The sequence below is a fragment of the Lycorma delicatula genome, chromosome 1, assembly GCF_047948215.1.
Source record: "Lycorma delicatula isolate Av1 chromosome 1, ASM4794821v1, whole genome shotgun sequence".
NCBI classification, from domain to species: domain Eukaryota; kingdom Metazoa; phylum Arthropoda; class Insecta; order Hemiptera; family Fulgoridae; genus Lycorma; species Lycorma delicatula.
Genome location: NC_134455.1, coordinates 177,483,493 through 177,508,078, shown reverse-complemented (window position 1 = coordinate 177,508,078; position 24,586 = coordinate 177,483,493). Strand labels below are relative to the sequence as shown.

Sequence of the window (24,586 nt, the reverse complement as noted above, 5' to 3'; positions counted from 1 at the left end):
TTTCTGTTGTTAAAACAGAAAATATATAATTTTCTTCTTCATCATCAATATTTAAATTTTTAGTCAAATGAACACAAAGATAGTTATCAACCATTTCTTTAACTGAAAGATATGTAAGTGAGAAAAAATTATTTAGTAAACAATAATAACATATATTCGGATCGATTACATTCTTATAATTAAACCTGCTGTATACATTAACTTTAAAATCTAATTCATTTTCGTCTAGTATTGAAAATAAATGCCTTAATTCATCTGTAACCTCTATTAAGCCACTAGTTATTGCTTGAACCACACTTAATGTTGAACATGCTACTAATGAAAGCGGTTTGGTTACTCTAATGCTATAATAACAAGATTTTTTGTACATTTTTAACTGAAAAGAAAAAACAAAATTGAAAATAATTTAATGATTAAATAAACGTTTAAGTTCTAAAGGAATATCAACATGCCCCCAAGGTAAAGTTAATATGTTATTAACTGCAACACGTTTATCATCATAACTGCTTAATGCTAATTTGTTTACTGTCACAGTTTCAACTAAGTGTTTTTTTGATCGAATCAGTTTCATTTGAACATAAAGGTCTTTGCTATCGTCACTTGCTTTCAATAAACAGTTTCTGTAATGGTTGATATTTAATTTGTTTTTTACTACATTCTTTTTTATTCCTTTAGCTTTTTTCGTAATCCCCTTTGTAGTTGTAAAAGTATATAATTTTGCTCTTAATCCGATAAATTCTTTTATAGGAATGCCGTTACATTCATCCTTAAATTTACCTAAAACTTTTTTATTTTTAATTGAAAAAAGAGGATGTGAAACAGGAAAATCAGACGTATCAAAATACTCAATAAAACTTTCATCTTGTAAATCTTGGTAAAAATCATGAGTCTCTATTTCATAAAAAAAGCTATCGGTATCCATATAAAGAAGATTAATCTTAGATCTATATTTTTTCTTCATTATATTATAATGAAAATTATACATTAGTGTCTTACTAAGTTCTAACACTGATAGACCCACATACAGAGGTTTATCTAATTTTATTTTTTCTTTAGTACACTGAACTGCACAAAGATTTTCATTATATATTATTCTATCTTTAAATGTTGGTTTCGCGATAAGTTTCATCAACCTTTTTTCTGATGAAACCAATTCTAAATTAATACGTTTCCTAACGTTTTCCATACACTTCCCAAATACCGCATTATTCATTAATTTAAATAAGTCTTTTTCAAAATCATTTGTTGCCGATTGTCGATTTATAGTATTTAAATTTATATAGCTTTTTAACCAAGGAGATTGAATAAATTGCAGTATTTTATGTACTTTAGTTACTCTAAGTCCGTTACGAATAGCTTGTTTTAAATTAACATAATGACAAATATAATTATTTTTAGTTTTTAATGTTGTTACTAATTTTGTGTGAGATGAAAAAGGGGGAACTTCATTTATCGGAAGAAATGGAAGATCACTGTGTGTATTATGAAGAAATTCAGGATACTCTACGTCAACTTCAAAAATAAAACCAATTATACCATCATCTTTAAACGATAATATACTATCTGCTATTGATTGTTGAATTTCTTTTTCAACCCATCGAAAACTTTGTTTTGGTAGATGTTGGCTCATTGCCCAACCGTATAAGTTATTGGCATCTAGATATGCTAAATATGTGTGTGGTAATTTATTATCATATTCTTCAGGTATGTAAGGATTGTTTGCCTTCGCATACTTTTTAACACAAACCGATATTCCCCCTCTAATACCTCTTTCTAAAAACAAATAAATATCATAATCTGTGATTAATTCAAGTGAAACTCGCGTTTTATAAAGCATAGCATCAAATGAAAAACCAGGAAGTGTAAAGTAATATGCGCAATCTAAGCCATATTCTCTTAAACAAAGTAAACGAAAATTTTCAAATACATCAGCTAAAAGAAGAACATCACATTTTAAATAAAGATCACTATATTCACCTAAATTTTTTATATTGAAATGACTCCAAACAGTTTTAGCATGAATATAATCATTTTCATCAATATTTTCTCCTGTAAGCGAACTATAAAATTTCTCTTTAGGTGGTAACTGAGTATCTTCTAAAACTTCCCAGGAGCTAGTATACTCATAAGGATAAACTCCTTTTCGAGTTACAAGATGAAGTTCATCTTGTTTAAATGATTTTTTTAAATGAAAAAACTTTTCAGTGGGTAATGTTTTAACTAAATAATCTAAACTAAATGACATAAACCGGATTGAATCAACGAAACGAATAGACATTTGGTTACCGATAGTTTTTGTAAATGAAATATACTTCTCAGTAGTATTCGGAATTAAATTTATTCTTTTTTCATCATATCCTAATTCTTTAACAATGAAATGCGAATCATAATTTGAGCTGTTATGAAGAAAAACAGGAAGAAATGTTTGATTACGTCTTTGCAAATTACATTTATTACAAAGAGCAGCTCTATATTTACCTGTTAAATGGCAATGATCACGAACTGGAATTACCTGCGAACTGAATTTAATTTCACACATCTGACAAGAAAGTGCGGAATCGAATGCGATTTTATCTTCATCAGTAAATATAATTTTTTTATTAATTTTTATATAATTATCAATTCTTGAACAAATATCTTTAAGCACTATCATAAATTTTTTAGTTGCATCTTTTCCTCTATATAAGAAAGGAGTCGAAGGTAGAACATTTTGTATAAAATCTGGAACTGATGGACTTGAAACAAAATACAAACAGAAACTCATTGGAATGTGGTGTTCCGTAGATACAGTAAAAGATTTTTCATTGTTGGGATAGCATGTTGAAACAGGTTTTAATATGCATTCAAAATCTGCATAACAAACAATTGGTACTGCAAACATATGATGAAAATTTTTAAATTTTAACATAGGAGGAAGACCGTTACAATCAACCTCAGGAAGAATAATTTTTGCTGGCGCATTTACTTTACATTTTTCTATATGTTCATTCATTTTTATAGTTGAATATTTATCGGTTTTATAAAATGTAAAACATCTTTTGCAAATAGTAATCCTATGGTTATTCTTGGTTAATTGGGAGCCAATCAATCTTTCAAAATTGGTTATATAACAATAATGAAAAACTTCATTGTTTGTTAAAAGTAGCAAATCAAAATGTTCATTGCGTTCTTGTAAACATACTTTTACTGGAAATATTATTCCTTTCTCATCAAATGAATATACATTTACAGAAACATTATTTTTTTCTTCAAAAATTTTTATCTCGCCTAATGGTGTGGGAAAAGTTATACCGTGAAAATCGAATTTATCTAAAAGAGTCTTATATCGCATATCTACTCTTTCACGATGAGTACCTTTTACAAAACGACAAAGAATAGACCATTTAAAACAAAATTCATCCTCATTCTTAATATTAATAACTGCATGCTTTTGTTGAAATTTACTTGGTAATGGAATATAACATGAACCTCTTAAAGGACGAAATTTATTTACTCTTACTAATATTCCATCTAAAGTAATAAGAGTCCATCCACTCTGTTTTCCTTCAAAACTAGCTTCCTCCTCAAGCAACTGTTCGGTTGCGTTCTGAATAGCATTATCTATATCATTTATACTGTATATGTCAAAATTATTAGTTTTAAATCCTACATCTTTTATATCACCTGTCATTGGCTTTTTATACGTTAATTCTATCAATATATTAAATTTTACAGAACCATAACGAGCTAATGATTCTGTTAATATTAAAACAATATGTTCACTAGCATTCTGCAACGCTAACCATACATCCGAACATACATCATTATCATTTTTATAATAATACGTTAAAAGATTACATGCAAATGCATTTTCAATTAGAGTAAACTCTCCCATACGCTGAACTGCTTCCAACCTAACTCTTTTATATTTATTGTCCATTTTCCTGTTTCAATCCTGCGAAAAAAATTTAAACAAAAAAGTTAATCAAGTAAACATTTAATTTTTTTGCTGTATAGGACTTACCTTTGCAACTGGTCTAACTACTTTTTTATACCCGTTTTCAGTTTTTAAATTATCACATGCTAGCGAAATAATATCATTAATTAATTCGAAGCGTTCATCATTTTCATTAATAACCATCTCCAATTTAGTTTTTACTCTTTTGTATCTATCCTTAAACGATAACCCTTCAATGTCATCTGTCTCAAACAACTCTAGCCTTACCAAATATTTACCTTTTTTTGCTGGTGTCCATGCTAAAAATTGTTTGTCATTTAATTTTATCTCAATTGATTGTGAATAAGTAAATGGTTCACGTTGCGGGATGGCCTCTTCGTTAAAAACGTCTTCAATTGTCCTTTTTCTATTACAAACCTTCATGTAATTCCAGATTTCATCTACATCAGATTTTAAAAATTGTGGCTTATCTGAATCACTCAATCCTTTCGCCCCTACAAGAATCTCACTACAGGGTAATGTTTTATGTAACACATCTAAAATACCCATTTGGTTATCATCATATGCGTGAGGTAACATTACCCTAGTTCTGAGTCCTTGTATATAAATTTTTAAAATCTGAAATATAGATTTTATTTTTATTGATGGATGCGCCATAACTTTCTCTTCAGCCCTACGTAATGCTTCTTGCCAGAGGGTGATAGAAATCAAACCATACGAATAAAATAGAATAATAATATCAATTAATGTTATTGAAAGTTCATCCGGTTCCATATTAATCAACCCACCAGCTGAAGAATGTTGTAAACCGGATGGACCCGGTCTAGCTTCATTTTCTGCAGGTTCGACAGCCTCCATACCTCGTAAGATGTTTGAAATTTCACCGTTGTTAACTAATTGTACTTCTTCTTCTTCCTCATCAGATATAATAATTCTTCTTGCTCGACTCATCTGTTTAAAAATGAATTCATTATTTAACGTTTTTAAAATAAAATTTCGTATATTTTTCGAATTTATAATTTGTTCAACCTCATCAATAAGTAACTTAAAAATATTTTTCGAAGAAATACAAAAACTAAGAGAAATGCAAACAGATACTGCAGCAAGTTCGCTAGGTAAAATATTATCAAAATCAACGCATATCAATTCATTTATAATAGCATGTGATAAATACATAATATTTCTTATACTGTACTGATTTATGATCTTACTCCTAATCACAATTTGAAGTATAAAACTATGTGGAGTAACAATTGCAATTTTCCATTGTAAACATTTCAAAATTTTTATCTCATAATTAAAAATATCATTTTTATTATATAATCCAGAAGTTAAACTAATTAAATCACTTACTAAAAAATAATTATACGCTTCAATATATTTTGAACTAATAAATAAACACACACAAGCTATTAACTTTAGTTCCGCACTTTCAATTTTTTCTTTTGATAAAAACTCATTTAAATAAATAATAGCATTTGTAGCTACACTAAAATATGAATCGTTTTTTAAACAAAGATCTCTTATCCAATTTTTAATATTAATTATACTTTCTATGTTTAAATTCTGATTAATGTTCAAATTAATTTTTGTAGTAAATGGTGATTGCTTTTTAATTAAACTTAAAAATACTCTATCCAATGTTAAATTTTCATCACACAATGCTATTACTTCATCTTGGAATGATTCTAAACAAAATAACATTTCTGAAAACATAAATTTATATTAAATGAATTAATTATTGAATTACTAAATTAGAATTTTTTTAAAAATATACAATCCCATCCCAACCCTCACCATGTAGTGGATGATATATTGCTGTAAATGGTATCGGGTTTTCTGTTATTATTACTACTGCAGTAGGAACTTCTATTCCCTCTTCGTCATCAGAATCTATTGTTTCACCTACTACATCTACAAAATAGTCGGGAAACAATTGCTGGCAAACATCAAATAAGTCTCCTACTGCTAAAGATTCAAATGGAACTATACACCATTTAGTTTTACATTCATGTCCAATATTTTCACAATCACTACATACGTCGCTTTCATCAACCTCTTCTTCACTTTCATCAATCTCTTCATCAATGTCAAACATATTTTTAACAAAAAATTCATTTTTTTGTAAACACATTTTTAAAAACTATTTTATATTTATCTCTTTAAATGAAGATAACAAAGTAATTTTATTTAATCTGTAAAAAAAACAGTTGCATTACTATTTATTTTAATTTTGTGAACTAGATGTACAAGAATTGATTTTAAATACATAAACTGGAACAGAATTATTTTACATTTAAATATTGGCTGGAAAAATAATTATTAAATAAATATGAAATAGAATTATATTTAAGCGAATAATTTTACATTTAAATATTATTTCACTTACCTCTTTAAATAAAGATGATAAAGATGATAATATAATAGTAGCAGCAAAACGTAACAGTAACAAGAGTATTAATTTTATTTAATCTGCAAAGAAAACAGTTGCATTACTATTTATTTTAATTTTATGAACTAGATGTACAAGAATTGATTTTAAATACATAAACTGGAACAGAATTATTTTACATTTAAATATTGGCTGGAAAAATAATTATTAAATAAATATGAAATAGAATCATATTTAAGCGAATAATTTTACATTTAAATATTATTTCACATACCTCTTTAAATAAAGACGATAAAGATGATAATATAATAGTAGCAGCAAAACGTAACAGTAACAAGAGTATTAATTTTATTTAATCTGCAAAGAAAACAGTTGCATTACTATTTATTTTAATTTTATGAACTAGATGTACAAGAATTGATTTTAAATACATAAACTGGAACAGAATTATTTTACATTTAAATATTGGCTGGAAAAATAATTATTAAATAAATATGAAATAGAATTATATTTAGGCGAATAATTTTACATTTAAATATTATTTCACATACCTCTTTAAATAAAGATGATAAAGATGATAATATAATAGTAGCAGCAAAACGTAACAGTAACAGCAAAACGTAGTATGAATCCGTTAAATTTTTGGCGGGTATTTATATGTATCGGCTATCATTATCATTGAGATAACTTTGAAAATAACAATGCTATCACCAATTGACGCAAATGCATTATCGGTTGACTTTCAAACTAGTAAACAAGGTTAATGCAAATCAGCAAGCACGTGTACATTTTTTTATGCCGAAGTAAGCACATTTTTTTTTTTTTTTTTTTTTTGAAATTTTTTTTTTTTTTTTTTTTTCGGGTCAAAGGTCAATTTTTTTTTTTTGATGACGTCAGAGGGGGCGGGGGGGGTGATGACGTCATTGATTTTTTTGATGACGTCATTGATGACGCTTGTCCCAGAACCGGCATTTTTACACTACTTATATGTATTTTTTTTTTAAATTAAACTTGCATTCTGTTACCTGTTTAAATTTAATCCTCTTTGAAATGGAATAAATTAATTACATAATAATTTCCAGTTACTAACTATTTTTATTACTATGTCCGAGCGCTTTCGCATGTTAATCCATCATCAGGAACATTTATGTGTTATGGATTATAATTATTTCCTTCACATATTAATATATTCGATGAATTTTGAATTTTTTAATAACAAAAGTTATAAATGCAACAATTGATCGTCTTTAATGCATAATAATAATAATAATTTAATTTGACTTTAATGCATTAATTTTAACTCCTGATGATGGCTTCTAGAAAGGCAAAAGATCTAGAAAACATATCAACGTGCTGGTAAGGTGGATTATATTATTTGTTAATTTATTATTTAACATATCAGCTGTACGATATTTGAGAAAATAATTGTTATAAAATTTGGTTTGGCTTGTTTTAAAAGCTTGCATTAATTTAATAAAATTTATTAAATATTGAATTAAAAACCAGCAGTTCTACGAAAACTAGAATAAAAAAAGAAAACTTGCAAAACAATGAACCTAAAAAAAACATAAGAAAATTGAGTATCTTTTAATGAATGTAATTCTCTTTCTTTTTACACAACTGCCCAAACAGGAATGTAATGTGTTTAGGATGTAAGTATGTATGTTTGTTCCCAATGTCATATATCTAAATCGGTTCAGCGGAATAATAATAAAATGGTATAATAATAATAATCATAAAATGGAATAATAATAACAAAATGGAATAAATGTTTATGAAAAAAAAAAAGAATTAAAAGTATAAACTAAAGCTTGTTTATGCAGTCTACGATCACGCACGACGGTGAGTCAAAATCTTAAATTTGATTGTCTTAAAAACAGTATCACAATGTCACAGAGTATTATAAGTTAAAAATAGATGCTTTATGAATTAATATATGTATAAATGAACTTAAAATAAAACTGGGTAAAATCACTAATAATAATTGTTTTGATTACCTTATTTTATTTCAGATACAACAGGAAATTCTACAGTTCAAAGATTAAGAATAATAGAAATGTCATATATTTTATCAATGAAGACATATTTAGAAGATTTTGTACGTTTAATGTTATTATTATTATTTTTAATTTTTTTATTATATTTATTAGTATTTATAACATAAATAATTAGTAAAACGCAATCTACCTCTTTAAAAAAGAGTAGATTAACGAAAAAAAAATTTTAATCTTTTGAAAACAGGAAAACTGAAACCACATGATTTCAAAAAGTCGAGAGGAAGGATCTTAAACTGCTTAAGATATCAATAGAACATATACTGGACAGATCTCTTTTCAGAACTTGATTTCAAAAGTTAAGTTTCCAAATGAAAAGAACATATTAGAAGCCTAGCATCAATAGATAGTAGAAAGAAGAAAGAATCATCAAAAAAACAATGATTAAGTATAGAAAGGACAAGAAATTTGAATACTATTCATCCTGATTGTCCAAACGAAAAAAAATGTATTGTTCTATGTATCATTTATTTTTGTAAATCCTAAAATTTAATCTGTAATGTATAATTGCAGTTTAATTTAAATGTATGAATTTACTAAAAATTACCTTTATTTAGAGATTTTAATTTTTTCACTGAAATTTATTTAGTTTTTAAAATGAAATAATTTGCATTTACTTTAATTAATTTTTATTTTCTTTTGTCTTACTTATTGACACCACTTTAATTAAGTATTTGATGACATTTTAATTATTATCTAAGGATATAATTAAAGTAATATTAAAGTCATATTTTCATTGAATTTTTTGAGATGTATTGTGTGATTAACTTATATTCAAATTTGTTAATCCCCCTAAGACAAGCCTGATTAGGCTTGTCTTAGGGGGACTTAATATTGCATAATTTATGAAAAACAAATAAATTATTATTATTATTATTCAGTAATTATCTGATAAATTACTTATTTTGTATAACTTTTTCACATAAATAGTTATGCTCATATTTACATTTAGTTGTATATATAAAATAAATTGGCTCTTAACATACCAGATAATCCACTTTACCTTCTCTATGAGTCAAGTGGTCACTAAGTATGCGTCAACTGGTTACTAACGTAGAAAAAAAACGACACAAGAGGTATTACAACGATTGTTAATAAATATATTTGTATTTAATATAGGCTTCACATAAACTACAAAACTATAGAAACAAAATGGACTCATCTAGTAGATTACGGTGTTTATGCCTTGAACTAATGAAATTTAATTGAATACAATAGGTCTTAATTAATATTTTTTTATCGAATATTAATTTTTTTTTCAATAAAAAGTTAAGTTAAATTAAAACCAAGTTTTATTCTAAGTTATGTAGCGAAAAACTATATCTAATTCAGCAAATTGAAAATAGAAATCAATAAAGCTAATATTGTTAGGGGATGAAATTGGAAATACATGGCGTGGAAAAGAATAGAAATGACACTAATAAAGTACAGAGGGATTCCAGCTTATAAAATTAATAGAATATCAATTTGTTCATACATTTTGTAATTGTGTGTACGTGTATTTTTTAAATTAATGTTGTAATAATAATACTAACATTGTATTCATTATTATAAAATATTTTAAATCTAAAAATTAAAGTTTTGATTATTAATATAAATTAATAATTCATCGTCTCAAACGGTGTGAGTCTGTTAAGACTACATGTTTAACAGTACATTTACAGATATACATCAGTCGCTAATGACTTTAATTGTTGATGCAACTACAAGTGAAAAATATTAGAAATATAGAAATACCACATGATTAGTACCACATTTAAGACATAACCCGAGGTCGTCTGCTAGTTGATAGCAAAGTAAATAATTTTACACAATTGCCCAAAAAGGAGTGTAATGTGTTTAGCAACGTATTTAGAGTATATGTATGTATGTACCGTAGCAAGTCAACGGCCGAACCGATTTAGATGTATGATCCCGCATTGGAATCCTTACATTACCGTTAGTGTCTTAGGCTAAATAAACATATATAGCTCTACCCGCCACGCTTCGCTGTAGCACATTGTGGTTGCATGGATGAGAAATGAGAAACAAAACAAAACATACGTTTCATAGAAGTTTAGTTTTGCAATACTTGTGGATATACAATATTACTGGTTTTTCCATTGTCTGCGTAGATATAAAGGGTATCTGGTTTGCCGACTCGGGAACACGCAACATACAGTTGACCATGTGAGAAGCAATCCGCATCTAAATCTAAACCACACAATTCTAAAGATTGACCTTGAGCTTTATTGATTGTGATTGCAAATGCCAATCGAATTGGGAATTGCAATCTTTTAAATTAAAATGGTGTATCGGTCGGGATTATGGGTATTCGAGGAATGAGAACATCTTCACCTTTGAAAGGCCCCGTTAAAATCGTTGCTTCCACTACGTTATTCATCAATTTCTTAACTGCAAGTCATGTGCCGTTGCAGAGTTTTGTCTGATTAATATTCCGCAACAGGATAATTGTCATTTTTTGATCGAACCGTTGCTAGAATCAATCTAATGAGGAATGTTTTCCCAGTTCTTTCTGGCGCATCCAAGAAGAAGGTTCCCCCAATTCTGTCATTTATCATTTGCATTATGCGATCATAAATGCCTTTCTGTTCACGCATTAATTTGGGAATGTTTGATTGGACATATGACTGAAGATCGCCAATGTTGTAACTCTGTTCACGGCGTAAATCCACATTTCTAGGCGTACTCTATGCAAAACATCCTCGGCCATATGCGATCGATATCTTTCCCATAACTCTGTGGGAAATGAAGGGAAGCAAGCGGTCAATATAATTGCGAATGATGCGCGAATTTGGTTTGGATGTGCAGTGTTGCACGCGTCATTAATATATATATCCCACTGTTAGTCGTTTTCTAATAAATTCAGAGCTTGGTGAAAGGCGCAACTCAATCACGACACGATCACTCAAAAGTACCTCGATTAAAGTGAATATTTAATTCAGATTGTATAATAATCTGAATCAGATGCGAGTGGATACGTTTTTTTTTTTTTTTGTTAATAAACAATGTAATTTGGAACAGGTATTGTTTCACATGTGACTGCGGTTGTCGTTAGCTAGTATAGCGAGTGTTCCCCTCGCTTCCAGCAGATGGCGCGGTCACTGGAACACAGCTGACCGTTAAAAAAAATTGTTTTCTCGCGGTCGCGGTTATGTGACTGATGCGAAAAATAGATAAAAACAATCTTTGATGCGGGTTATATATCGTGCTAAAATTTGAGCTCAATCGGTGCTGAACATTTTGAGTTTTTGAAGCGTACACAAACGAACTTTACATTTTTATATATAAAGATTTGTGGGCTGCGAAAAAAAGCCCTTAAGTCGTGCGAAAAAACACATCATTTTAAATGCTTACAAAAGCAGGGTAATGCTTACAAATTACAGAATAATCAAACGGCGTTGAATTCAGATGTTAATAAACTGCTAACGTAAGTAGAAGTTGTGCTGCTTCAGTGTACAACGTGATTATCGAGTATGAATCTACTAATGAATTACGGTTCCAAAGCAAACAAAACCCCGCAGGTCAATTGAAAAAAAGGTGAGATTTTCATAAAAACGCGATTCGTAAAAAAATTACACGAATTTGAATTATTTAGAAATAGTTTAGCGCTGTATTATGTCCTTTGGAAGAGAATTCGGGTATTGTCTTCGACAACGCTTCTTATCATTAAACGAAAAGAATTCCAGCCGTGTTATAAAAAAGCAATGATATCAAAATGTGGCTTAGTTCAAAAGGAATAATTTTTGAAGAGATTTAAGTTAATGTTCAATCATTGGAAAGGGTTTCGCGTATTAAAATTAATTATAGTCCGTATAAAATTGGTTTGACACACAACGCCATATTGATAAGTCGTGTTTTTATTCGGCTCCTAACGAATATGTTTGCCGGCCTCCGTGGCGCGAGTGGTAACGTCTCGGACTTTAATCCGGTTGTTCCGAGTTGGAATCCCGGTCAGGCATGGCATTTTATTACGCTATAAATCATTCATATCATCATCTGAAGCAATGCATAGCGGTGGTTTCGGAGGTTAGAAAAAACAAAAAAAAAACGAATACTTAGTTGTGTGATTTCAGTGTTACTATTTGTGAATTTTGTTCTTTGCTTTTACATAGCAAAGAACGCTAAATGACCAAAAAACGATTGTTTGGTCATATATATGTAAAAAAATAACCTAACAAAGGATTTTTTGGTCATTATGTAGGGATATTATTTTCTGTGTATTTGGTTAGTTCGACTTTTCTTGTTTGCATAATCTTAAGTCTATCTGGGCTATAAGAAGGTTGGGAGTTTTAATTTATTTACTGTAAGTCATCCTTCTTGGTGGCTTTTCTTTTTTTTTGGTGTTTTTTTAAAAATAAAATACAGATGTTTTAGCTGTTAAATATAATTCAAATAAATTTGTTACTTAATCAGTTGTGATTTTGTTTACATTGGTAACGGCCATACGGGCTCTTTGTGATTGGTCGTTGTGTTTGACAGCGGCCATCTTGCATTGATCTGATTGGTTTTCCTTTGTTTACAGTTCCATCTGATTTATTAGCCTCTTATTTATTAAAAAACTGTACAAATTAAAAATAGATAGAAAGATTTATTAAAAATAGATTAAAACAATCTTTGATGCGGGTTATATATCGTGCTAAAATTTTTTTTTATCGTGTTTTTGTTTTTAATAAAATACAGATGTTTTAGCAGTTAAATACAATCCAAAGAAATTTGGTCGTTGTGTTTGACAGCGGCCATCTTGCATTGATATGATTGGTTTTCCTTTGTTTACATTTCCAAATTAAAAATGTACAAATTAAAAATAGATAGATAGATTTATTAAAAATAGACGAAAACAATCTTTGATTCAGGTTATATATCGTGCTAAAATTTGAGCTCAATCGGTGCAGAACATTTTGATTTTTTGAAGCCGTACACAAACGAAACTTAACATTTATATATATATATATATATATATATATATATATATATATATATATATACACACACACTTAATGATTAAGTTCTCAACAGGTCTTACATCGATAGGAAAAGTTTGTCTAACGAAAATATTTGAATTTTCGCCCTGACTGCGATTAAGAGTTTCGTTGAAATACAAAATTTTCTTATCGATGTAAGATCTGGTGGGAACTTAGTAATTAGACAACCTGAAATACCTGCTATTTCTACAACTTGAAAAATATATTTAAACAAATTAAAACTGCCTTAAAGTTGATTGGTCATCCATTATTTTATTTAATTAAATAACGCATAACGATGTTTAGTCCTTTATTTTCATACCTTGTTCTCTTTTTTTACAATGATTTATTGTCCGTTTTATTCACTTTTTAAATTTTTTTGACAATCGTAGTTTTTTAATTTTTTTTAGAATAAAAGCAATCAAGAAATAAACATTTAGTTAGAAGAAAAAATTGAATTTAAAAAAAATCATACAGAAGTGAAAGAACAAATAGATTTATGAAGTTAGAATATTGTTAATCAAACTCATTTGTAAGAGTGCCCTACGTTACAGGGTTGCTGTTTGTACTTTAAAGCTGCCTGCACACATTTAACTAAGTTAGACCTATTTTCTCCATTCAGTAGATTTATAAGTGCTTTTTTCCCCTAGAATCAAGTACACTGTCCTAATTTCAGGTAAGACCAGTTATTTACCCAAAAATTGTATTATGCATTTATTACCTCCTTCTGACTATTGCACAGAAATTTCTTGTAATTTAGAGTTAAAACTTGGTCATAAAATGTCAGAATATTATCTTTTAATGGCATTTTTCATACGCTAAAAAATTCCATTTCCATTTCCCACGCACAAGCTTCAAGCTTATGTGGCGATATCATCAAGAAAAAAAATGTTCCTTCTTTCCACAAAATTTAAGTTTAATTCACAATATTATAATGGTATTCAGATATATTTGTCCGTTCTACGCGGTCATTCCTTATTTTTTCCCGTAATCTCAGCAAAACATTATTCAATTCCTTTTTCCTGCACATACTCAAAAAATTAATTTCTCACCCGTACTTTGCTCCTATTCTAACCAAAACCTACTCCAAGAAATAAATTTTTCTTCATTATTTTTTCATCCAGTTTCTCCGGTAATCTACATTTTCGTAGAAATAAGCACATAATAAAATTTATCAGTGTTATCCCCAAATATAACGTAAAATTTTTAATTTTTTTAGAAGAGAAATACATTTTTTAAGGATCTAGTAATTTCGTTCAACTAAAAAATAAGCCTAAAACAAAATAGAAAGAGAATAATATCAAATCAGATCCAGATAAAAAAAACCTTTTTCGGATTATAATTTAATAACAGATTAACAATAATAACGGGAATATAAATGTGTTCAAATGATTACAAAACGTTTTCATAAGACTTAAGGAACATTAAGGGAGGGTACTCTTAATATATTCTCCCTAACAGTTATTAGAATGTTTTTTTTTTAGTTTTTAAGGGTAAAGCTGAAAACTTTTTATATCTGTATCTTCATTTTTATTTCACATTTTGATGGCGTATATGACATGCCGCTTCAAAAGAAGAGAGTATTGGCTTACATCGGTAAATTATCTTTGATAATGTCATTTTTCAGTATGCTGTTTAATACACATTTAGCTGTGATTATTCTTTCCGAGAAATTCCGGTTAAAAGATAACTGTGGTGTAAATATGATCTCATATAATTATTTATAATGTTTAACATTACTTTACCGAATTTCAATTTTACCAACTTTCATAATATTGTCACAATATCACACCATTGAACGTGTTGAATACAAAATTCAAATTAAAACTGTAATTAGTTATAAATATTTAAAACAAAAGTATTCTAAACTTTTTAAATAAATCTCAGTTTTTACTTCCTTGTACGAAGTAAAAAAAGTATTGTGATGGCAAAAATTTCGGTTTTCAGATTTTAACGGAAATATCCATTTTGATCATCCCTGAATCCATTTTAACTAGATCCAGCGTAACGTCTATACGTAGGTACGTATATATATCGTATAACTCAAAAACGAACCGAAGGATGTTGAAATTTTGGATTTAGGACTGTTGTGACATCTAGTTGTGCACCTTCCCTTTTGATTGCAATCAATTGAAACAAAATAGCACAAAATAGAAAAATAAAAATTGGATTTTGGACTTTTACATAACTGCAGTAATAAGAACTCATCCAGGGCTTTTCAACGATATATAATAAGTGGTATTTATTTTCACTGATTCCAATGTTATAGCCAAATAAAATCTTAATTAATGAAATATTGGATCTTACAAGGGAAGCCACATCGGTTCAAATCAGATTTAATCTCCTTTTTTTTTAATTTTTAATATATTGATTTATTAATAGTTAATAACTAATGATTGTAAAAAACTTTTAAGATAAATAACAATAATAAAAAGAAAAAATATCAGAAGTTATTAATAAAATAAAATTTTATGTACTTTTTATTTAAAAAAAAAAATGTGTATATGTAATTTAATAGACGTACAAGGAAGTCATGTGGTGTCCACACCAGATTTTTTAATTAAATAAATATAAGCAGAAAGCTGTGTTTTTTTTAATGCAAGTTATTTCTTTTAAATGTTTCTAGTCCATTTTTTAATAAAAAGAAAATTTCTTTTTATTTACAAATACATATTTGTTTAAATCCGTTTAATAATTAATCAAAAGATTTCTATCTATCTGCGTTACGTATCAAAAAAATCTGATATGGACATGACTTCCTTGTACGCCTCTTAAATTACATACACACATTTTTTTAAATGAAAAGTACATAAAATTTTATTTGATAATTTTTTTTAAAGTTAAACTTTTGATAAATTAAAACATAAACTTTTGATAACTTTTTTGTTTAATTGTTATTATTGAATTAATATTTATCGTAAATATCTTTTTACAATCAGAGTTTAATAACTATTAATAAATCAAAATATTTTAATTTAAAATAAAGTTAAAAGAGGAGATGATTCGAACCAATGGCCTTACCCTTCTAAGATCCAAAGATTTTATTAATTAAAATTTTATTTTGCTATAACACTGGAACAATGAAAATAAGTATCGGTTATGGTATATCTTTGAAAAGCGTTCAATGAGGGCTTATTACTGCAGTTATGAAATAGTCCAAAATCCAAACTTTTTTGGATGGTCAAAATGGATAAAGGATCAAAAGGGATGGTAAAAAATGGATATTTCTTTTGACATCTAAAAACCGAAATTTTTCGCGGTCTCAATATTTCCTTTACTTGGTACAAGGAAGTAAAAATCAATATCCTTGAAGTAATGATTCAATCTGTGTCTTTCACATTATACTCGTAATTACGAATAGGTAAAATATTACACAAGTTGATGAAATTCAGTATAATGTATCAAGGACCGAGGCGTACAAATACCGCTGCAATTACTAACACCTCATTAGATACTTTAGGTTCATAAATATTATAGAAAGGAGAAAAATTGATTTCTCCTTTCTATAATAATTAATTTCTCCTTTCTATAATTTTTTTCTTAGTAGACAGTTTCTAATTTAAGGAAATTTAAATTATAAATATTTCTGAAAAAGATACTTATCAATAAAATTCATCATTTACCGGGATACTTTTTTCGGTTTTCCAGATCTAAACGTAATAAACTGTCACGGCTATAATTTTTCTTTTGTGGTAGTTTAGAATATGAGGATTATTTTAAGATACTATTTCCTGTTGTTGAAGTCACGAGGAGGTATATATGAGGTGTGAGCTAGATCTCTGTTATGGTTGATGATAGCACTAATGTTCTTCTCAATAAAAATATATATTTCTTCGATACCAATCTTTTGATATTGCACTCTCAATATTGCACTTTCGATCTTTGATAATCTCCATTTCAAAACATCTAAAATCTGTTTTTATGACAATAAGAAACAAAAAAACTCCCTCAGAATATATTCTGAGAGAATTAAACATAATTTTTGAACTGAGAAACGTGAACTATTTCTATTTTTTGCGGTCAAACATCTATTTATACTATGAGCACGATTATGATAAATATCGATTTCTCTGAATTATTGAAAGTCTTCAACGGACTTTCTCAATATTATAGATATTTTTTGCTAGTCATATTGGTTTTACTCAGTCCTATAATTGACAATTTCTCTGCGTTCACTGCAAGAAACAGCTGTAAATTATAAAAGTTATTATTTTTAAAGAAAGCTCTTACATGCCAGGTGTTTTATATTTGCATCATAGCCGCAATAAAGACCGGGAGAAGTAGTAAAAACAGATTAGTGAATATTTTGCTGTCGAGAAACATTTAAACAGACTACACTGCCTCTACATACAAGCGGAATATTTTACAATATTTGTACAAAAAATGTATGCCACTACAGATGCAATAATCGTAAAAAGTAATTTCTTACTTTTCATTGCCTTTATATGCTGATAATGATGTTAGGGTGTTCTCACCCTCATAAAACCTCATTTAGATAAAAAATTAATTTTAAAAATTCAATTGTTAGGATATGCAATTAGATAGAACACTGATAAATGTTCATTTAGAATAATGTAATTATGAAATAAAAATATGTTTAATCAACCAAAAGTTGGAAAATTAAAAAATTAATAATTTAATTACTATTAGGGAGGATTCTTCGTAACAGTAATGTTAGCGTTTCATAATTCTTATGAAATTTTTTTATAAATATTTGTCCATATTATATTCCCAATGGAATATCCCAATATTATATTCTCAATAGCTGTTTGTTCTCCATAACACCTCTATTATTTGCTTTTTCATAAATATTCTAATTTTTTTATTACTGTCAGTTTTTACTTTCTACACATCCCTTTTACCAAATTATATAAACCTATATTTATTAATATATTTCCGATTAACTTAGTCTGCCTGTTTACAAAATTTCGTCTTAATAGTCTTCTGTTTAATAGTCTTAATTTATCTTCATTTCAAATTTTGTGTGCCTTGCTAATTTTAGACTTCCTTCTATAATCACATTTCCAGATATTCTATACTTTTCCTTTCTGTTTTTCCTCCAAACAATTTTTTACACTTAAATTAATAAATAAAATTTTCATGAAATATATTGTTCATATGATATGCAACCCCTCCTTAATGTTATTAGTAAACAAATTTAATCAGCTAGAATCTATTTCCCCAATGTAACAATTAACAAACTTAATAATTTTAAGTTAACCTTTTTTGAAATAGATTTTTACGTTTACTTTATGAAATGAATTCAAGACATATTATAAAATCTGGAAAGAGGCCATATTTACTTTCCCTCTGATGAAATTTACCATAACCGGTCAATTAAGAATTAATAGAAAGGAAAAAATGTTTAAGCAAAAGTATTCAAATGTTCTAACTTTACAATAGTCTATCATTCACAATTTATATTCACTATATTTTTTAAATTAATGTTCGGCGTTTTGAAATATTGTAATATTTTTATTGTCATTTAACATAAGTATCGTACTATTATATACCGGTTGCTATTTTTAAAAAAAATTAATAAAATGTCATACAGTAATTTATTATTCTTAATTGGAATAAATATTAAGATAAATTATTAATATAAAATCTTATGTTAATTTATTTTTCTCGGTAATAATAAAATCTTACAAAATATTATACATGAATACACAATAAATTGTGAACTGTGACATTTTTTGTTAACCCTATTCTATTAAGTAGTACGTTCAGTAAATTTTTCCACTCAGAATAATAAATAGAACATGATGTAATAAAAACAAGTGAATGAGAATAAAAAAGTAACCTTTGCAGTATTTTTAATTGGTGACGCGTCATATAAAAAAGTTTTATTTAATAAAATTGCTAGTTTATATACTTGTTTATATTATATAATACTTCCACTTACAAAAAAGAAAAAAATATATAGTCTTAAAATAAAATTCATTATTTTCCCTAAAAAGAAACACATTAATTTATTGCTTTATTTATCTGTCTCAGTTTATGATATGGGTGGGAATCTTGTAAAGCTTCTGACATGCAAGAAGCACTAATATTAATTTCTTTCTCTGATAGTAATGATTTTTATTGTGAAAACAAAGTAAAGATAATATTTAGAGCTGAATATCCTGCACCTGTATATTGGCATGCTAATATCCTACAATATGAATGAAGAAGGCAAGGGAGGAAATACTTCCCCCTTGCTAATTTTTCCTAGTAAACTTGGCAGGAGATGTTTATTATTATTGATTATGTCCCTTTCAAAAGTGACTTGTAACTCATGTCAGGTTAACTGTAATTGGAACAGTTAAGACACTTAAAACGCACACTCACGTGTTTTATATATTTATTTGTTTTTAGATAGGTTCAGTGAATTTTTAAGCCTTTGGTTCTGAGAGGATTGTAGGAAATGAAGTTAAAAATTTTTAATCAATAAACAGCTGTTAAAAAATTATATTCAAAATAATTTGTGATTATAATTTACTGTCGATAATCTACGGAGGGCACACGGAGGTCGAGAGAGATAGGAGCGGACATGTTGTTAGATATACGCAATGCGTTTAATGAGCTGCCATGGGAAGTTATATTTCGTGAACTAGAAGTAAGACGAATTCCCGGCATACCTGCGAAGGGTGTTGCACGAATATTTTAAGGACAGATTCGTGGTGGGCAGGTCGGAAGGTGGTGAAACGAAATTTCAGGAGGAGAGGGGTGTCCCTCAGGGTTCGGTGTTGGGACCGGCCTTGTGGAGCATTGCTTTCGATAATGTTCTAAGGCAGCGCTTTCCGGCGGGCGTCACCCCGGTGGCGTTTGCTGATGATTTGGCACTTGTGATTGTGCGCAAAACGGAAGAAGAACTGAGTAGTCTCGAAAACATCCATGTCCAGACAGGAACTGAGTGAATTCGTACCCTGTATTACCGTGCTTTCGCTCCACCCAGTTCCTGACGTCTCGTATTTGCCCATAGGTTAGCCATAGGTCAGCCGCTTCTTCACCGGTGGCCGGTGAAGAAGCGGCTGACGTGGTTAAGAGGTGGCTAACAGCTCATGGTCTACGGCTCGATGAAGACAAAGTGAAAGTGGTTGTTATGGCTGGAAGACGCAGACTGTATCCATTGCGTTTTAGAGTGGGACACACGATAGTCCATCCTAGTCCAGCCGCGAAGTATTTAGGCATGTGGCTGGACAGGAACCGATCCTTTACTATACATGTTGAGGAGGCGGCGAGAAAGGGCGAAAATGTGATGAAGGCGCTGAGCAACACGATGAGAAATAAGGGCGGTCCTCAGACGGGTAAGAGGAAACTTTTGGCCAGTGTGTACTTTTCAGTGGTGTTATATGGAGTTCCTGTATGGCTGGGAGCGTTTCGAGGGCAAGGAACGTGAGGCGTTTGGTTATGCAACAACGTAGGCTGAACATACGTGTCATCACAGGGTATCGTACGATCAGCGCCGAGGCGGCTTCGGTTATAGCTGGAGTACCGCCAATAGATGCAAGCGCAAATGAGAGCTGCAATAGTGAATGGAGTGGACAGAAAGGAGGCAATTGACGGTCTCTACATGGCTTGGTGTGACAGATGGCGAGATTCGGACAAAGGAAGGTGAACCTATGGGCTAATACGAGACGTCAGGAACTGGGTGGAGCGAAAGCACGGTAATACTGGGTACGAATTCACTCAGTTCCTGTCTGGACATGGATGTTTTCGAGACTATCTGTACAGGATGGGCAGATGTGATACAAGTCGCTGTCACGATTGCGGCGGACTGGATACAGCAGAGCATGTAGTATTTTTTTGTCCTAGATGGCGCAACTTCCGCGTAGTGCTTGAGGGTCAGGGTTGTGGAGGGGGCCAACAATATAATCGAGGTAATGCTCAGCGATAGCAACAAGTGGGACTGTGTCTCGGCTACGATCGCATCAATGATACGAGAGAAGGCTAATGAAGAGAGGCGACGGCAGGCTGAGTTGATGCGATTCTATGGAGGCTTGGAGTTCGATGACGGGTGTTCAACGGAGGCCAGCTTCTGGGGGCGGGCGGCGGGGCTCCTCGGAGTCGTCGCTCGTCGATCGCCCCCTGGGGACGCTTTCCGGTCACACGGATTCGGATAGTGGAGTGCCTGGGTGATCATGCATGGAGTGCCTGGGTGATCATGCAGGAGCTGTACATACCATATGGCTTAGATCCGGCCCCTGCATGGTAGAATGGGAGGTTTTTTAGCGGGTGAGAGCCCGCTACAAAAGCCCGCCGTCAGTGCGGGCCTTACGGCGGCTGGCAGAGCTTTTTTCTCCGCTACGGAAAGAAAAAAAAAAAACTGTCGATAATAAATAATAACAATAACGATATATTTTACTTTTGCTAGTTGATGACTATTCTACATGTGATATCCAGCGGTTCTGGATATGGAGGCCTAATTTGTTCGCCGAAAAACTTTGTACCGGGATAACTGATCAATTTAAGCTATTTCCATCTAGTTCTTCAGAAGTATAGAGTTATGATGAAGACAATTTTGAGTGTATAAAAGCTTAATAATAAAATATTAATTTTATTTATTTATTTATTACAACGCGAGCTGCTGAGCTCGCGTTGTGGTTTTAAATTAATACAAAATCTCAGTGACAACAAACGTACAAGTTCTGTTTAAAGACTGGATATCATTGCTTACATTCCAACGAAGTAAATGTTTACAAAAAAAAAAAAAAAAAAAAATATGTTAAAATATTTTTAACTACGTTACATAATTTCATTCTTCCATTAATTCATCACATACTAATTCTATAAATTGCTCTTCCGTATTTTTAAGCTAACTCTTTGACATATTTTAACGTACTACCACAATCCACTCCACTTTTGAACAAATTTAAACAAACCGTATTTGAGTTAACAAAATCATTTGAACCGTGGTCAACAGATATTTACATATATCCAGGCATCCAAGATAATAAGAAAAGCTTTGAAAACCAACATACAGTTATAAACTGATATGTTACGTTAATTTTATAACATAAACTGGGCCAAGTTTTACGTCAATTTTTATATTTTATAAATATAATTTAATAGTGTTGGGATGTGCCATGGAATACATTTTCAGTTAGCTCAACCACATACCCACCCAATAATTTTGGAGTATACGTCACTTTCAGACTTAAATTCAACAGACTTTATTAAATTAAGTTCCAATAAAGTTGTTAACACGTCCGAGTTGTTTGACCAACACATTAACTTAGACATTTCCAGAAACGTACACATTTTCAAGTAATATAATGTAAACAGATTTACAACTAACATATAGTCACACTATATTAAAAATATCGAAAGAGGGATTTTTATATTTGATAATGTCTAATTTTTGCAAAATACAATCATCAAATTCGTATATCTTATTTGTTATTTTTATTACTCTTTATTTTATTTTTTTATAAATTCTTTTATAAAAATTTATTATTTTATAATAATATATTTTATAATTATAATATATAATTTAATAAATAATATAATTTTTTATTTTATTTAATATTTTTATAACTGTTTATTTTAGAACACCAGCTACATGTGAGCTTGGTACTAATATCTGAGTCATCATTTCTGCCTATTGGCAGTATTCTGCCTATTGCCAGTGCCTGGTATTCTGCCTATTGGCAGAGCCCTGGCACCATTGTGTTCTCCATCTCCTTCTGTACCATACATTTTTTCATATCTGAATACATATCTGAGTTCAGTTAGTAGTACTTTTGTTTGTATATTGAAACTATAAGATTCATTTATAAATAAATATATAATTGTAATTGATAATGCTTCAATAATCTAATTTTTTAGAATATTTTTAAACTTTAAAAAGGCATAAATTATAACTGTTATAACAACGAAAATTATTTGTTGACATTATTATTTACTGTTTTTTATTACCAAAATATACTATATAATTATTTATTACTGAAAAATATAATACTGTGGATTCTCTTGTTATTTTATATCTGCTTAACAATATTAAACATACATTCCTTAAGATTCCGTAGTTATACTTTTAATAAACTTTCCCTTTACAGGTCTTGGTATGTAAATATATATTTCTTCTTTTATGAATTAGAATATTCTTTTACATTGCTGTCACATTTATGTAAAATATTTATATCTTTAAACTAATGTTTTTATGTAAATTATCTGTGGTAAAGATAATGGATAATTTTATACCCTTGATTAACATTAGCACACGATAGCTCAATCACCAGTATTAATATGCATTTATAAAAAAAAAGGGATGTCCTGACAGTCATAATCAACGCCCAGAAAAAACTGCTGAAGATAAATTGATGAAAATTGGTATAACATTCTTCTTACGGTATAAGTCACACTAATAAAGGAGTTTTTAAAATTCCGTGTTTAAAGATTAAATGGGGTAACATTTTATTTTTTCCTCTAATTTCTCGGTAATAAATGAAGATTTCAGTTTGATTTTTGGTGTGTGTAATTTTAGTGTGAATATCAAAAAACACATTTCTAACTTTTTCGAAATTCGTACTTTAAATACGAATACGAGTGAAGAAAGGTAAACATATTTTAAACAATGATTGCAAATATTCCCATTTCCGACTATATTAAACGACATATTCAGTAAATTTAGGCTTGCAAAAATACTCTTTAGATAAATATCTAAAAACAGTTTTCTAACTTTTTTTAATTTCAATTTTTGAAGGAGTGAGACGGTGTACAACGCATCGGCTCAAACAACAAAGCCATTGACACTGTTACTGTATGTACGACGAGACTGGCTACATCTGCCTCGGCTTACTTGATTAAAAACATAAAATAAAAAACATATTGACTGCGACGGGAAAGGTAAGTAACCATATAGAGCAGGGGTATCCGTGATGGGGATACTAGAATTTGTACATTTATTTTTTCCTCTTAAAAATCCTCATCCTTTAACAAACGTAATTTTTTTCTTGGTTTTTTGCAGCGTTAGAACTTAATTATTTATTATAAAATATTTATTTCGAACAGCTTTGAAAGTAAATATTTACAACTATAAAGTAAACATGTGTAACATGTTTCATTCTGAACTAACACGAAACTCTCATACAATAATTTATAAGTGAATGAAAAATGTGTAGCTGCATAATTTGTCATGGACCCGAAACCAGTCAAACCGGTACTCGATGCGGCTTAATACTGACCAATAAACCTGTTACCTATTTTATCGAAGCTTTCAATAGATTGTTCCTTCGGAGGATTGTGGCTTGTTTTG

At 29.6% G+C, this 24,586-nt stretch overlaps 2 protein-coding genes across 3 annotated transcripts in view; both read right to left on the bottom strand.

The window, feature by feature from the left end:
- LOC142325780 (tyrosine-protein kinase Dnt-like) overlaps window positions 1–24,586 on the bottom strand; it is a 509,730-nt gene that overhangs the window by 269,810 nt on the left and 215,334 nt on the right. The window lies entirely within an intron of this gene.
- On the bottom strand, window positions 249–3,919 carry LOC142318514 (uncharacterized). The gene is made up of 3 exons (XM_075355081.1): window positions 3,182–3,919; window positions 2,287–2,512; window positions 249–1,932 (listed from the first exon to the last, which is right to left on the bottom strand). Exons 1-3 carry the CDS (start codon window positions 3,917–3,919, stop codon window positions 407–409), a joined length of 2,490 nt encoding a protein of 829 aa, XP_075211196.1. The 3' UTR covers window positions 249–406.

Coding starts and splice junctions, on each gene's coding strand:
- LOC142318514 (XM_075355081.1), bottom strand. CDS start 3,919: ATGGACAATAAATATAAAAGAGTTAGGTTGGAAGCAGTTCAGCGTATG. Junction 2,513..3,181: donor GAATAATATTTCCAGTAAAA/GTATGTTTACAA, acceptor TTCAGTTCGCAG/GTAATTCCAGTTCGTGATCA. Junction 1,933..2,286: donor TTCATTTACAAAAACTATCG/GTAACCAAATGT, acceptor TTCTTCTTTTAG/CTGATGTATTTGAAAATTTT.